This window comes from Arachis hypogaea, chromosome 13, assembly GCF_003086295.3.
Source record: "Arachis hypogaea cultivar Tifrunner chromosome 13, arahy.Tifrunner.gnm2.J5K5, whole genome shotgun sequence".
Taxonomy (NCBI): Eukaryota; Viridiplantae; Streptophyta; class Magnoliopsida; order Fabales; family Fabaceae; genus Arachis; species Arachis hypogaea.
In genome coordinates, this window is record NC_092048.1 from 2,471,623 (window position 1) to 2,487,628 (window position 16,006).

General features: G+C 36.2%; 3 protein-coding genes across 4 annotated transcripts; 2 read left to right on the plus strand and 1 right to left on the minus strand.

Moving 5' to 3' along the window:
• Window positions 1-523: 523 nt before the first annotated feature.
• Window positions 524-3,641, minus strand: LOC112736401 (probable 2-carboxy-D-arabinitol-1-phosphatase). 2 transcript variants are annotated; one of them, XM_025785840.2, is made up of 9 exons: window positions 3,145-3,641; window positions 2,708-2,813; window positions 2,372-2,588; window positions 2,148-2,266; window positions 1,911-2,009; window positions 1,644-1,697; window positions 1,477-1,575; window positions 1,218-1,325; window positions 524-1,059 (listed from the first exon to the last, which is right to left on the minus strand). In XM_025785840.2, the coding sequence occupies exons 1-9, from the start codon at window positions 3,483-3,485 to the stop codon at window positions 688-690; spliced, it is 1,515 nt and encodes a 504-aa protein (XP_025641625.1). In that variant the 5' UTR covers window positions 3,486-3,641; the 3' UTR covers window positions 524-687. The 2 variants fall into 2 exon arrangements, with proteins under 2 accessions (XP_025641625.1, XP_072067118.1); XM_072211017.1 differs by having other exon boundaries at window positions 2,708-2,922; window positions 3,102-3,522.
• A 3,368-nt stretch (window positions 3,642-7,009) lies between these two features.
• Window positions 7,010-13,149, plus strand: LOC112736402 (nucleobase-ascorbate transporter 12). The gene is made up of 10 exons (XM_025785841.3): window positions 7,010-8,180; window positions 8,282-8,379; window positions 8,541-8,711; window positions 8,926-9,026; window positions 9,728-9,863; window positions 9,997-10,047; window positions 10,170-10,457; window positions 11,149-11,383; window positions 11,688-11,974; window positions 12,561-13,149. Exons 1-10 carry the CDS (start codon window positions 7,673-7,675, stop codon window positions 12,780-12,782), a joined length of 2,097 nt encoding a protein of 698 aa, XP_025641626.1. The 5' UTR covers window positions 7,010-7,672; the 3' UTR covers window positions 12,783-13,149.
• A 453-nt stretch (window positions 13,150-13,602) lies between these two features.
• Window positions 13,603-15,743, plus strand: LOC112736403 (arogenate dehydratase 3). Its single transcript, XM_025785842.3, has one exon. It carries the CDS (start codon window positions 14,372-14,374, stop codon window positions 15,656-15,658), a length of 1,287 nt encoding a protein of 428 aa, XP_025641627.1. The 5' UTR covers window positions 13,603-14,371; the 3' UTR covers window positions 15,659-15,743.
• The last annotated feature ends 263 nt before the right edge of the window (window positions 15,744-16,006 follow it).

Sequence of the window (16,006 nt, forward strand, 5' to 3'; positions counted from 1 at the left end):
TGTAATTATTTTGGTTAAAAAAATTATTTATACCATAAAAACTATAAAAAGTAGATTTGACAATTAAATATGAGATACTAAAAAGTAAAATAATTGTTTAAGAATATATATAGAAAAATAATATTTAGTCATATTATAATTTTTTTTTCATTATTTTGAATATTATACTGTGTGTGAAATTATATTTTTATTATTTTAAACATTATAATAAGTGATTGTGTATATATTTCTAGTTCTTATTAATATGTATAGATAGTTTTAATTTAAAATTTTAAATATATCTAAACCAATTTGGATTGATCAAGTGATCAGCTTAGTCATCTACTTAAGTAAGTATTGGAAGTTTGAATTCTGTCTCGTATGTGTAGCAACTCATTGTCGACCAATTGCAGACTCTTAAATGGAACTCAAATTCACGACGGATTGGTCCTTATCTTGTTGGATATCGTGGAAAGCCAAAAAAAATATCTATACCTAAATTTTATTATATTTTTGCCCCAATAGCTAAATTTTTCTAGGTCCATCACTGCAAACGCTTAAATATTATTTCCTGTTTGGAGATGGTGAAGAGTCTTTACATTATTTTGAATATTTAACCACCATGATAATGCTTGAAAATTTGGATGCTAGGGACATGGGGTCACTTCAGCTTGATAAATGGAATGATACATTTGCAATATTATAGAGTTAAAACTCTTCACCATCTTCTGTTGATCTTGTAATAGGGATGGACCATCTCCCCAAATGTGCAGTATAATTTATGCACCTTATGACACCTCTTCCTTTAGGGCCATCAGGGAAGTCAAGGACACTAACACTCCCTTCGTCTAGATGAAATGACCCTAACCATTCCTTGGTCAAGTTAAGGCAGTGCCCCATTAGTGCTATGTGGATTGCTGGATGAGCAACCGCTACCAAGACTCCTTCGCTCGATTCATCGGATATTTCATCCAACAAGGATTGCCATGCCTTTCCAGATTGATCCCATAATGTTGTTCTCAACCCATCATCAATCCTATTTAACCATCCAGGCTGAATTGGGGGAAAATTGGATAAATCCTGCAATAAAGGAAAACTTTAGACAGAACATACCGATAATGAAGCATAGTTATTAATTATGTACATCAAGATTAGAAGCAACCATCAGTACCATACATTTGGTAAAATACTTTGCTAGTTCAAACACTTGGTATTTTGGTGAGGTTTTTATTGCTTACCATTTTGGATTGCTGAAAGATTGTTTCAACATCTAGGTTACCGATTTGCTTCAACTCAACATAGCGTGGCACACAGTCAGCACCCAAGCAATCTGCAGCTTCTTGTACCTAAAGTTGTATCAAACGAATTAATAATGGAAATCGAGATGGACTAGTTCAGGAATGCAATGCAATATACATCTTATAACTAAAGTCGGTTCATAAGCAGATATATATACTTTCAATAAATCAATTTAAACAGGAAATAACCGTAGCATACCTTGGAGATGGTCATGGCAGTCTCAAAACAAGCCTTGTTAGGACTGCTAATTATGGAACTCACTTTCAAATCAAGAAGTAGCTCTGCAGATTTCTGGGACTGTTAAATATTTGAAAGGTCAGACAAATAACTTTTTAACACCTAGTTCTGATGATTAAATATAGTACCTGTATAACACCAAGCATGTTCATTGGTTGATCACCAGCAAAGGGAAAACTATTCTGTTCAAAATAAGCTAGTTTGTTACAAAACCTGACATGAAAAACGTACTTAAAATAAAGTTTATTGCAAAGTTTTAAAGTTTATTCCTCTGCATATCACCTGCAGCTTTCATAGAAATTGGAACAAATACAAAAATCAAAGTTTTGGGATATTCACTGATAACATTTGGCCAGCTACCTCTATCAAGATAAATTTTAGCCTATGGTTCATACCTCCGTATTTCCCTGCGTAGATCCATTACAAACAAGTATGATCCGCTTATTTGTATCTCTGCCTCCAGATTTTCCACCAGCCACTGGTGAACCAGGGGTCTGCATTAATAAAATAGTTTGATAACAATCCTAAATACAATCTCAAATGTGAGGAAATTCACATTTTCTCTAATTTAAAGCTTTGTCACAAGTCCACAACCACAACCACAACCAAAGCCAGTCAAGACTCGGACATACCTGATTTAAGCGATCGAGGCAAATGTCCGGAGATCCGCCCTCAGGCCTGGGAATGAAATCCAGCACACTTACACCACAATTGCTCTGAAGTAAACATCTAAAATACTCCACCCCTAAACCTAATTGTTTGGAACAAAGGAGAAAAGGTGAGAACAATGTTCCAGTTGATAAGATTCCTTTTTTTTCCATCATCAAAATTTTCTTAGAAGGAGAAAAACAGGTACCAATTGCTGTAGCAACAAGAGCCTGATTAACGGCATTGTGAGCAACCACAAGAACGGACCTGCTATCATGTGCTAAGATTTTAGTCCAGCAGTTCCTAGCACGTTCCCATAGCTCTCTCACCGGATAATGACCATCGATGATGAAATTCGCAGCATCCAGCTGCCATTGACGATAAGCAGAACCATATCTCTCTTTCCCCTCATTCTTCAACAGACCCTGGATCACAATAACAACACAAGCTGACCTAGATCAATCTACAATGGACTAAATAACAATCAGATAATGAATAATTGAATATGTTTTTCATGACTAAATTATATTATTCTAAACCATACTTGAAATGAGTACAAGTCAATCTCCCTCAATTCATACTCGGGAATTATTGATTCTTTACGTCCTCCCCAAATGATCTCCGCTGTTCTCTTGGACCGTTCCAAAGGACTACAAAAACCAAAAACCACTCTAAACCTTTTATCACAGCTCTCAAGCAAATGACGATTGCTAAATTGTTCACATTTCATGTTGAGAAATACATCCAATATCAAGTGAGCTGAAAAAATTGAGGACCAAAAAACAAATCTTAAGTTTACTCAGAGATCACCTATAAAAAAATTCAATGCTCAAAAGTCGACTTCACTATATTTATATGCATACAACTTTGTCAGGAATCAACCACTACTTCAGTGGCTAGTAATAACTATATGAACTAACTACAGAATCTGAACTAACCTGTAACAAATTGAAGGAATCCGTAACCGTAACTAAGTGATACCTTGCAAAGCATGCGTCGAAGTTGTCATCAATGAGCATCTGGCGGGAAGTCTCCGCCTGAGACTCGCCCTTTTTGGTGAGCACAGAGAAGTTAGAGCTCCCTTGGATCCTCCCCTCTGCATTCCACGTGCTCTGCCCGTGCCTCACCAGAACAACCCTCTTCGCTACCTTTAACGGAGGCAAAGGCTCCGATGCCCGGAGATCCGAGCTGAGCCCTTCTCCGGGAGGCTTCTGTATCTCCTGCACGCTGGAGGAGCATCGAACGGCGCCGTACCTTGGGGGACTGCGACGGAGAAGACAAACAGAGGAAGAAGAAGAAGAAGGTGTTAGAACCAAAACCATTTGAGTTTTCAGTACCGTTAAGACTGTTACTGCGGCTTTTTTTTATTCTATGGTATTGGTTCTTTCTAATATGGCTCTATTTCCAGGAACAGGCAATGGGAATGACACGTGGCCTAACAACCAACAAGACTCTATCTCTAACACAATAACCATCTCATAAAATAAAAAATATTCAGTGATTTTGTATGTAATTATTTTTAATAATGTGATAGGTTTAAATTTTAATTTTTTTATTGATATTTTAATTTAATCAATTTTATAGCATATACTTTAAGTCTTTATACTTTTTAAATTAATTTCTATATATTTATTTTTATGAATATAATTATTTATATTATTTTATTTTAATAATTATATCGTTTTGTAAAAAATATTAAGTTTTCTTCTAAATTTATATTATTAAAAAATTTTTATCTTAAATTTTTTTATGATAATTTATTTTAATTATAATTTTATTTTGAGAGTTGTATTTTATATTCTATAAAAGTACTAATATTTTTGAAATAATTAATAATTTATAAATTATTTTTAAATTTTTAAAATTTTTAAAAGAATTGATCTCAATTAAAAAGATATGTAACAATTTTTTACCTAAACATACTATAAAAGTATTGATATCTTATAATTTTATAGAGTACTATAGAGTACTATGTAATTTTTATATAAAAAAATTATTAAAAAATTCTATATTTTTATATATATATTAATAAAATCTAAAAAAAGAGTAATTCATTAATTACATATCATACATAAATTATTTTTATATAATAAAAGATAACAAAAAATAATTAAAATTTTTTTATAAAATTCGACACCAGCATATTAAAATTTTTAAATTTGTCTCTCCTCCAAATATATCGTCACTAACATTGCAACCTATCCTCCATATTTAAAACTATTGTTTCAAAATTCATACCATTCGGTCATTCACAATATTATTAAAATTTAATTTTTATTCATTGTGAACGTAAAAGAGTTTTTCATGCATTTTTACATTAATATAAATAACTAATTTTTAAAATTATTACTTAAAAATTATATAAATATATAAACACTCAAAATATTTTATAATACATCAAAATCAAATTCTCATTATTATGTTTTTTTTTTTTTTTTGTTTCTATGGTATCCTATATTTTTGTTCTAATATAATGGGCTTTCTTCAGTAAAAAAAATGAAGCGGGCTACTAAGCTGCAAACAACTTAAGGCTAGCCTCCTCTCTATCATTGGCCCATAAAAGGATGTTATATTATATATCAGAGAAGCTCAGACAAGATAAAAAAAAAAAAAAACTTAAAAAGCCCAGAAAATAAGGCCTATACAATTTCATGGCTCAGATTTTGTGTGTGTAATATTCATATAAGTAGATTTATTTATTTGAATTTTGTGAAACGACGTGAGATAAATTTGTTTGAAGAATATTCACGTAGTGAGATTGATGGATGATTGTTCCAATTTTGTTAAAGAACAATGCATGGTGTTGATCAATAATTGTGGTGAAAGGCACTAGTGCGGAAAATAGATGCTCCCCATTCTTGATTCGCGGTTGCAACGACCAAATACCAATCGATGACCCCTTTGAATATATGTATATAATACTGGTTTTAATGGCAATCTGGCTTGCTACTTCTCCGATTTCTGCTCTTCTTTTCTTAAGCATATCAATGGATAAGTCAATTTTATAAGCCTGAATCTTGAAAACCAGAAACAGCATCATTTCATTTGAGCTAATACATTTTTCTTTAATTTGTTGTTAACAAATAATGAAGTTCCAACCCATCAGGATTGACAGGTAGCTATACAATGACTGGACGCTGACTCATCATAATGCACAAAAATCAAACCTTAAGCAAGGTTCCAATATATTTTAATCACATTTATTAACAACAAAAACAACTGAAATTTTTATGAAATGTTAATTCCGATTATATCCAAAATAATAATTATTATGGTGGTTTGGAGGATGTCATTGTTAGACAGATAGACTTAAACACAGTCCCACAGATGTTGCTTTCATTCTTCAAACGGCTACTTGTGCTGTAGTTTTGGGTCATATCCATAACACTCTCTCTCCAAAAACCTCCAAAATTAGCCGTTCCTTTCTTCTAATCCTTCGCTCTTTGCTTTGCTTTGCACCATTGTTTACAGCTAGCATTTTCTATTTTCTATTTTCTATTTTTTTCATCATTACTATTAATATTATTGTTTACTGTCTTATTTATTTGGGTGCCCCTTTTATCTACTTTTCTTAATAATTAATTATGGTGCCTGATGCATGTCTTGTGAAGGGAACCCCCACACCATTATATATATATATATATATCATATATCAGCCTTTCATTTTCAACATGTGTCACTTGTGACTCATCACACATTAGGACCCCCCCCCTTCTTTCTTTTCTAAAATCTTCTTAATCAACCACAATTGAAATTACGATGTGTTAGTTTGTGAACTAAAATTTAAAGAGTAATGATAATATGTATTTTTGAAAAACAAATAAATGGAGTAATACTATGTCATATATACTACATAGGGAGATAATAATTCTGTTTGAATTTCAGTCAACTATATTAATATTTAATATATTGCAAGATTATGGGGAAAATGTAGGTTAAACTAAACAATAGAGTGACATTTCAACTCAATAAGAAAAGAAAAGAAACAATGACATTACAATTTTAGTTCTAGCTAGGATTATTTATGTTTTTTTTTTTTTGTGAATAATCACTATGTTATTGTATAGAGTTGTAAGTTAATCCATTTATTACTCTATGATCACGTAATAGTTTTTTCTAAGTTGTGGAGCAACGTAACTAGCTGTGGAGTAAAGGTAAACCTTATTTAACACAGGTGAAGTACTTCAAGGTGGACATGTAACCCATTCCCATCAATTAGTAGTCAAGAATAATTCATATAATATAGTTTTTTATTAAACCAATTTAATTTGAGCTTATTAGTTATATCATTCCTTAACCTATGCAGTTGTTGCATGAGAGTGATTTTTGGTACAAAGTGTTACGTAATGAACAATTGCTACCAGCTGAACTAATACTAATAGTTATAGAAAATTAAGCACAAATTAAAAAATGTAGTTAGTGATGTTAAAAGAGTTAATGATCAGTTTGTGGCTAATATTTATTCTCATGTCTTAATGACATGTATATAAGGCAAAATTACCTCTACTTGTGAGTTTTGTGACTTTTGTCAGTAGTAAATACACTAGGTCTCTCTTGCACTCTTCCTTTTCATTCACCACTATGCCTAGTAATTTCTGCCTAAATGTGAATATATGTGTATGTATATTATACTGCTCGACTTAAATTACATTATACCACCATTTATATGTCAAAATGTAGATCTCAATGTTTTTTTTTTTTACTAAAGATAAAAGACTCGAACCTGCAGCATTTTAATTGAGTATGGGGGACTATACCATTTGAGTTATAATTCATTGGCATGTAGATCTCAATGTTTATTGCTTGAAAAATACAATAAAATACTAACTTTTTTCCAAGTCAAGCTATATTGATTACATTTAAATGAGTTGCTGAAAACTCCATTTTAGCTTATTCTTGAGAAAAGGTAGTAGAACCTAAACATGTAGCTGACTATCAAAACCTTTTTCTGTACTTTTGCATATTTCTTCAATTTCAATTGATCTATTTTTAACATATAATATAAAGAAATTAACTAATGAAATTGAATTCGGGTAAATTAGTGTTTGACCCTAAATGTTGAGAAATTTATGTATTTTGAGTTAGTTTATTAAGTAGTTAATTAATATAATAATCTTCCCCAAAGTCACTCCGGGAGCTGAGGGCAGCAGGAATTTAAATGAATTTGTTGAATTCCAGCTTATACTTTTGTGGTTCCACCGTTTCCCCCGTGAGATACAAGACTACCAAACACGAAACAAAATTAAAACACTTAATCATAACGCGCTTTTCAGCTCCAACTAAAAAAAATCTCACCACACACACTCACTTCACTTCACTTGGCAGCTCAAACATACTCAACTTGCATTTCATTTCATCGCCATAACTTTCATTGGCGCGGAAAACAAAAAACCCTAAAACAACAAGAAAACCACTTCTTGTTCTTCTTCTTGCTCTGCATTGCACCTCCGCTGCCAGATCTGCAAGCTTTTTCAAGCTATGCTTCACTGACCTTCTTCTGCTTCCCAACATGTCCAATTCGGATCCCAACCACCGCAACCGTCCTCCCTCGCCGGACGCCAAGCCATTGCCCCCCTCTTCGTGGGCCAAGAAGACGGGATTCAGGCCTAAATTCTCCGGCGAGACCAATGCCACCGACTCCGCCCAGCTCGCGCTCCCTCCCAGGCCCTCACACCCCGCACCCGCTATCGCGGATCTAGAAGCGGGCCGGCCTCGGGCTCCGGCAAACGGTATAGCGCCGGCCACCGATAAGGTACCTCCAGCGGCTCCTGTTCCGGTTCCGCCGAAGGATCAGACTGCGAAGAAGCGGAGAGATTCCGACGGCGGAACCAAGGGGTCAGTGCCAAGCACCAACGGCCAAGCTCCGCCACCGGCGACGGCGGCTGCTGCGCCGGTGGACCAGCCACAGCATGCTAGGAGAGCGTCGAGGCATGAAGAAGTAGTGGATGTTGAAGACGACGGGTTTGTGCCTCGGCACTCTCACATGAAGTACGAACTCAGAGATTCACCTGGTCTTGGTAAATTCTTGTTTTGTTTACTCTGTGGAATTATTAGTTTTTTTTAGGGTTGATAATTTGATATATTTTGACGATGATGTTAATTGTTCTTCTGTGTGTAGTTCCAATTGGTGTGTACGGTATTCAGCATTACGTTTCGATATTGGGTTCGTTGATTCTGATTCCACTTGTAATAGTTCCTGCAATGGGTGGCAGTCATGTGAGTGTGATTTGATTTCAGCTTTCAACTTTAGACTTAGTTGAATTCTTTACTTATTTGTTTATGTTTTTTTCTAAAAAAGAAAAAATGTTGAAGTCTATTTGTTTTGCGGCGAAGTTGTTATATGGGGTACTGTTATTCTGATGTGTTAGTGGTTATAGGAGGAAACTGCTATGGTGGTATCGACTGTGCTCTTCGTTTCTGGTGTCACTACACTCCTGCATATTACTTTTGGGTCCAGATTGCCATTGATACAGGGCCCTTCTTTTGTATACTTGGCTCCGGCTCTTGCTATCATCAACTCGCCAGAGTTTCAAGGATTAAATGGAAATGTATGTATCCTTTGTCCATTTCTTTATGTTTTAAGATAATTGTGTCTGTTTTGTTTTGTACAATTGTTCATCCAATGAAATTGAGTAGTTTCTACTTTATAGTTATATATAGTTATTGAGGAATTTGAGTTGTCTTAAAGATTTTCTGATGGAATAGTTGAAACAAGTTAAAAATGGCAGCTGATAAGGCTTCTATTTCTATCTCGGTTTGCAGAAGTTCAAACACATAATGAAGGAGCTTCAGGGGGCTATAATAATTGGATCAGCTTTTCAAGCTCTACTGGGATATACAGGGCTTATGTCGCTTTTAGTAAGGTATGCATGTGTTTGTGTATTCTTTTGCATGTGTGTGTGTGTGTTTGGGGAAGGGGGGGGTCTGTTTGTCTTTTTATGAGTACATGCTTCATCGTCTGACCAAGCAGTATGCATTGTTGTGGATTAGGGCTGTGTGCTATTTAGTTCTTAGTTCTAAAGCCTATAGATTTATGAAATTTGACTAGAAGCAATTATAGAGGATAATCTGTGAAGAAGAATGCTGTAAGAATAAGCAAAAACATTTAGATTTAGTGATGTCATATATATAGTTGATAGTATTCTCGCGGGGGATATTTGAATTGGGATTTATGTTGCAGTTGCAGACCTAAAATTATTTGTCGCCTTCCCCAAAAAATGTTGGGTTGGTTCAATATCTCTGGTTGTCATAAAGGTGGATAAGTTATTTCTTAGGTTGGTTGTCATTAATTAAGGTTTATAATTGATTTCTTAGCTTAACAATATATTCTAATCCAAAATCAACAAGCTGTGATTAATTTAGCTTATTTGATTAATTTTTCCACTTGGTTCCTTCCCGTCTACATGCATCACTCTTCCTAATTTTTATATTTTTAAATAAAAAATATGGAGCTATGACCTGTTACTTTCCTAAGAACTTCAATCACTCTTCCTAATCGTTTTATGTCTTAGATTTTCTGTTCTGTGTAGCTGATAATGAACTTCATTTTATGATCTCCTTTCAGATTGATCAATCCTGTAGTTGTATCCCCCACTATTGCTGCTGTTGGACTTTCATTTTTCAGTTATGGTTTCCCAATAGTTGGTACATGTCTTGAGATTGGTGCAGTACAGATATTGGTGGTGGTTGTTTTTTCTCTTGTAAGTTGTTGAGTTCATCTTGAATGTTTATATCATTATTTTATTATTACTTCAGAATCCCTGTGTGTATGTTCATGGTATTGCTTGAGCATTTTGCTAACATATGTAATATATTATTTCTTGTTCTCTGCAGTACCTTCGTAAAATATCTATTCTCGGACATCGCATATTTCTAATATACGCGGTAAGCTCAATGTTAAAATATCTTTCTGTTACTCTTCAGTAGTTGAAACAAAAGTTTGTGCGACTGCAACTGACTTATTCTAAACATGATGCCTGTTTGCTATTTCTCCCTTTAAATGCCAGGTTCCTTTGGGTCTGGCAATTACATGGGCATTCGCTTTCATGTTGACTGAGGCAGGGTTGTACAACTACAAAGGGTGCGATATAAATATACCTGCATCAAATATGGTTTCACAGCACTGCAGAAAGAATTTTTCAAGGATGAAACATTGCCGGGTTGATACTTCTCATGCACTGAGATCCTCTCCATGGTTTAGATTTCCTTATCCACTACAATGGGGTACACCTGTCTTCCACTGGAAAATGGCTCTTGTGATGTGTGTGGTTTCTGTAATCTCATCTGTGGATTCGGTTAGTTTCTTGTCTCTTTTTAGCTCTGGTTCCTGGTCTGTATTTTGTTATCTTGATTTAGATTAACAATGATTACAATGCCTTTAACCTTTTATTGGGGTTGTCTATATAAATCAAATGATACTGTCCTATCTTAACTTTGAACATGTCAATAATTTAACTTGCTTGTGTTAAGTTAGAAAAACTAACCATCCACTAGGTTCTATTACCGCAGTGTACTAGCAGCTGATGAAAGTTGCAATTGCTATTCACTTATGTGTCATTTCATTTTAGCTGCAAGCTTTTACAACAATGAATGTAAATGGGAAGGGAAAAAATAGAAAGACCAAAAGAGCCTGGTGGTAGGCTTATAATTTATCAGATTGAAACTAGAAAACAGTGGTTGTCAATTTGTAAGGCATTTTTTCAGTCAGTCTCTATTTATTAATTCCTTATTTCGTTCTCATTTGTTTAAACTATACTGAAGAGTAATGTAGTGCTTTCATGGTATGAAGTGTTAGAATTCTTTTGATTGCAAATATTCACAATATGATCAGTCAAATAATAAGGTGGTACTGATGTATCAGATTAACAATACAGTATATCAAAATTTTACTGTTCTTTTACTTTTTTTTTCCCCCTTTTCCCTGTATACAGGATTAATAAATCATTATACTGTGGTGTTGATATTCATTTGCTTTAAACTTTGTAGGTTGGATCATACCATGCATCTTCTTTACTGGTGGCATCCAGACCTCCAACTCCTGGAGTTCTAAGTCGAGGAATTGGTTTGGAAGGTCTTACAAGTGTCTTGGCTGGTCTCTGGGGAACTGGAACTGGGTCGACAACTATAACTGAAAATGTCCACACAATTGCTGTGACTAAAATGGGAAGCCGCAGGGCAGTTCAACTGGGCGCTTGCTTTTTAATAGTGTTGTCTCTTGTGGGTAAGTCTTTTATCATTTTGTTCTTGGATCTAACCTTCACGAAATGTGCATTAAGCCATCTCAGAGGCTATTGGTTCTGCACATAAATAGCCTTTTCAGAATAATGTTCTTTGAGAAGCTAATCTTCAAGACTGTAACTATATATATTTTACTCAGGAAAGCAGTTTGTTTTAGTTTGAAATATTCAATGTATCATGTTTGAAATGATGTGCATATAAATATATAATATATTTTTTTTGTTCTGTCACTTGTAGAACTTCTTTTCATGCAATCTGTGTTTACCTATGCTTATGCTATACAACAGGTAAGGTTGGAGGTTTCATTGCTTCAATTCCTGATGTCATTGTTGCTGGTCTACTCTGCTTTATGTGGGCAATGCTTACCGCATTGGGCTTGTCAAACCTACGGTATAGTGAGGCTGGAAGCTCTCGGAATATCATCATTGTTGGGTTATCATTGTTTTTCTCTCTTTCCATACCTGCCTACTTTCAACAATATGGTCTCTCTCCAAACTCCAACATGTCAGTGCCGAATTATTTCCAGCCTTATGTTGTGGCTTCTCATGGACCTATACAGAGCAAGAATGGAGGGGTATGTCTTTCTCATGTTTTAACGAACCTTATGCTTGCATTCTTGGTGTCAAATTTTGTGAAAAAGATATTCAGAAGTGTCATTGTCTATTTCATCTGTTGGGGTTACTGCAGTAGATAAAATTGTTTCACTGCCTAAATATCTGAATTATTTGGTGAATGGAAGTAAACTAAAATAATTTTCAATAGGGAATAGTTATTTGCAGTTTTCTGTTATTTGGTTTTGACTGTATATTCCGCATCATTGACATTCTCCTGCCTGCTCTTATTTAATTAGTAATTGCGGCATAATCATCTTTTCTTTTTTCCTTTTTTTTTTATTTTTATTTTACTGGTACTGCATTACATCTTGTTAATGTGCGTGTATATGTTTAATATTTTAATATGTGGGTTCATGTGACTTGTGAATTCAAGATGCGGTGAAAGCTACTATATATATATATATATATATATATATATATATATATATAGCTTTAGTTTTGCAATGGGCCTGTTCGTTTTGCACTTGAATGCTTTCTCTAAACTACTATGCTCCAGTTATTCAGGGTCAAGTTCCTAAAATAACACGATATTGGTTCATTTTGCAGCTGAACTATGTCTTGAACACGTTGTTTTCACTACACATGGTGATAGCGTTTCTTGTTGCTTTTATCCTGGACAACACTGTTCCTGGCAGTAAGCAGGAACGTGGGGTATATGTTTGGTCTGAGGCCGAGGTTGCTAGAAGGGAACCTGCTGTTGCGAGCGACTACGAGTTGCCCTTGAGAGTTGGTCGGATTTTCAGATGGGTGAAGTGGGTTGGCCTCTGAAGAACGATGATTTCATGGGCTGAGATTTTCAGTCTTTCAAATGGCTCAACTGAGTCTAAGATTCACATGGTTCTGTTGGGCTAGTGATGGATATTAGTATAGGTCATGTTACAAAAATCAATTTGTGTACATTGGAGATCTCCAGAGGGATCTATCCGTGTTGTAATTTATTAGATTAATCATTGTATCTAGTTTTGATTCATCAAAATCTCCAGCTGGGTAACTTTTTTGTTTTGTTCTTGAAGCGGACTATAACAAATCATTTTGAATGTATATATACACATTTTTTTTTTTGCCGGTTTCATCCAGCTTCATTGTAATTCCTACAGGAAGCAAGGTTAATATTATTGTTGGGTTATCGTCTCTAGTGGAATCTGGTATATTTGAGGTTCATTCATGGAGCATCGAATGCTGTCTTATTGGTTGAAAAGTCACTAAAATCATCTGTTCTATCTCTTATTTATTGTTCGAAGAATGTGATAGAGGAAAATGTTGACCACACATTCATATCATAAGCGTTCACTTTACTATTCTCATATTTTGGTGTAGTTTCAAATGTTCAAATACTGATAATAATACTGCTCCAGTTTTTAAGGTAGCGTTTGTTTTGAAATACTGAGACAGAGATTGAGATTTAATATCAAGTTTGTTGGTTTAGAGACTGAGAAACTGAGATTTAATATCAAGTTTGTTAGTTTAGAGACTGATATTAAAATTTTTGTCTCTGTTATCAAAATTTTAGTATTTCAGTACCTCCAAAAAGTGGGGATATAAGGGACTAAAATTTTTAGAAATGGAGACTGAAACTTTGATAACATTTTATACTCAAAATACCTTCATTTCAATTAATTAATTTTAATTTTATTCTTTGTACAAATTAAATTAGAATTTTATTTTTGTTTCAATTTCTGTCTCTCACTTTGCACCAAACAGAATATTGAAATTTATTTCAATCTCTATCTCTTAGTCTCTGTCTCTCAATTTCAGTCTTTCTGCCTCTGTCTCTTCACTAAACGCTACCCAAGTGATACAGGTGACATCACACTAATCACCAAGATTTCATGTCATCAATAAGCACCCACAAGCCACGTGAAATCCCTTCATTTGTAGAAGAGCCATGTGTGTTTTTATGCTATCAATTCCTAGGAGAGTTTTACACAACTATGATTGAAAGCCTGGAATATTTCACCAAAACATTTTGCTTTTTCTTTCCCCTTTTTTTCCTAGCAAAAGAGGAAACATCCAAGCTTGAAAGCAAATATAAACTTCCCATTATAAGTCAATATAAAATACTTTAAAAAATTAACAACGAAGGGGACCTATTAGTAGTAACAAGGGATAGAAAAGAGAGAAGAGGGGGGTAGGTGTGAGATTGACCAAACCACCTTCACACGCACACACCATACCCTCAAAATTTGTCACGCACCAATATTTAAACCCTCAACTCCGCATCCATTCTTTTCTCAGCTTGAAGTTCCGTTCTCCCAGAGAGAACTCCAAGCTAGAGCTACCTTATTCATAAGATTATCACCTACGTTAGATTTCCCATTTCACCCCTACTCTTTCTTAATTACCAAATTGGAACAAAAATGCACACTCTCTCACCGCCGTATTCTAACGCACTCAGCTACCTCCACCGGGGGAGTGAGCCCACATTTCGGGTAGTTCCAACCCGAATAACGGTTAAATGCGGTTACGGGTTCGAACCAGCAAGCTTCTCGCAGGGAGTCGGGTCGACCCGAACGGACTGGCAGAGCGCATGCGCCATCCTATCCAGCAAGGTCGACTCTCAGAACGAGGACTCAAACCCCACAGCGGCAGGAGAGAACATAGCCGCCGTGAACGGCCACAAATCCGCCGGAACAGACCTGAACCTAGTCCACGTCAGCGGCGAAAAAACGCTTCCTCCAAAGCCGCTCACGATCTCCGACCTATCGCCAGCACCGATGCACGGCTCGCAGCTGCGCGTGGCATACCAGGGAGTCCCCGGTGCGTACTCCGAGGCTGCCGCTGGCAAAGCCTACCCTAACGGAGAAGCCATACCTTGCGATCAGTTCGAGGTTGCTTTCCAAGCCGTTGAGCTCTGGATCGCCGATCGCGCCGTTTTACCCGTCGAAAACTCCCTCGGCGGCTCGATCCACCGGAACTACGACCTCCTCCTCCGCCATCGCCTCCACATCGTGGGCGAGGTCCAGCTCCCCGTTCACCACTGCCTCCTTGCCCTTCCTGGCGTCCGATCGGAGTACCTGACGCGCGTGATCTCTCACCCTCAGGCCCTCGCACAGTGCGAGCATACTCTCACCAAGCTCGGCCTCAACGTGGCTCGCGAAGCCGTAGACGACACCGCCGGCGCCGCGGAGTTCGTGGCCACCAACAACCTCCGAGACACGGCGGCAATCGCTAGCGCACGCGCGGCAGAGCTGTACGGTCTTCAGATCCTGGCGGATGGGATCCAAGATGACCCGAATAACGTGACCCGGTTCGTGATGTTGGCCCGAGAACCAATCATTCCTCGCACGGACCGGCCTTTTAAGACGAGTATCGTGTTCGCGCACGATAAAGGGACCTCCGTGCTCTTTAAGGTGCTCTCGGCGTTTGCGTTTAGGAACATCAGTTTGACTAAGATCGAGTCAAGGCCGCATCGTAACCGTCCGATCCGGATTGTTGACGATGACAAGAATGAAGGGACAGCAAAGCACTTTGAGTACATGTTTTATGTTGATTTCGAGGCATCCATGGCTGAGGTCAGAGCACAGAATGCCCTGGCTGAGGTTCAAGAATTCACCTCCTTTCTGAGGGTTTTGGGTAGTTATCCCATGGATATGACACCGTGGAGCCCTTCTGCTTCTCCTTCCTCTAGGGAGAGTAGAATTTAGCAATTTCTCTATTATTTTTTTTTTCATAAAACGTAATTGAACACATAATTGTGCCATATGATTATATATTTGATCATTGTCAAAATTGTGCAGATAATCCTTTAATATTTTGGTTCGATTCGATTTTACAGTATATATTTTTGAATTATATTTGACTTTTGTGTTTCTTTGTTTGAGCAAACAATCTTAGAACTTGGGATCTGAATTTCTTAGTAGAGCTTTTAAAAAGTGGGTTGTTGAAGGATTTAGGAGAGAGTCATTGTAGATTTTCGTCAAATAATAGGTGTTAGGTGAGGTTGTGCCCTCCTTATATGATTTTGATGAAAAAATGCACTTGTCAACTAAGAC

What these genes read in the sequence shown, in the direction of transcription:
- LOC112736401 (XM_025785840.2), bottom strand. Translation starts at nt 3,485, where the DNA reads ATGGTTTTGGTTCTAACACCTTCTTCTTCTTCTTCCTCTGTTTGTCTT. An exon ending in TTCGACGCATGCTTTGCAAG is followed by an intron (nt 2,814 to 3,144) that starts GTATCACTTAGT and finishes TGGTTTTTGTAG; the next exon opens with TCCTTTGGAACGGTCCAAGA. An exon ending in TCTTGTTGCTACAGCAATTG is followed by an intron (nt 2,267 to 2,371) that starts GTACCTGTTTTT and finishes CCAAACAATTAG; the next exon opens with GTTTAGGGGTGGAGTATTTT.
- LOC112736402 (XM_025785841.3), top strand. Translation starts at nt 7,673, where the DNA reads ATGTCCAATTCGGATCCCAACCACCGCAACCGTCCTCCCTCGCCGGAC. An exon ending in CTGCAATGGGTGGCAGTCAT is followed by an intron (nt 8,380 to 8,540) that starts GTGAGTGTGATT and finishes TAGTGGTTATAG; the next exon opens with GAGGAAACTGCTATGGTGGT. An exon ending in TAATCTCATCTGTGGATTCG is followed by an intron (nt 10,458 to 11,148) that starts GTTAGTTTCTTG and finishes TAAACTTTGTAG; the next exon opens with GTTGGATCATACCATGCATC.
- LOC112736403 (XM_025785842.3), top strand. Translation starts at nt 14,372, where the DNA reads ATGCACACTCTCTCACCGCCGTATTCTAACGCACTCAGCTACCTCCAC.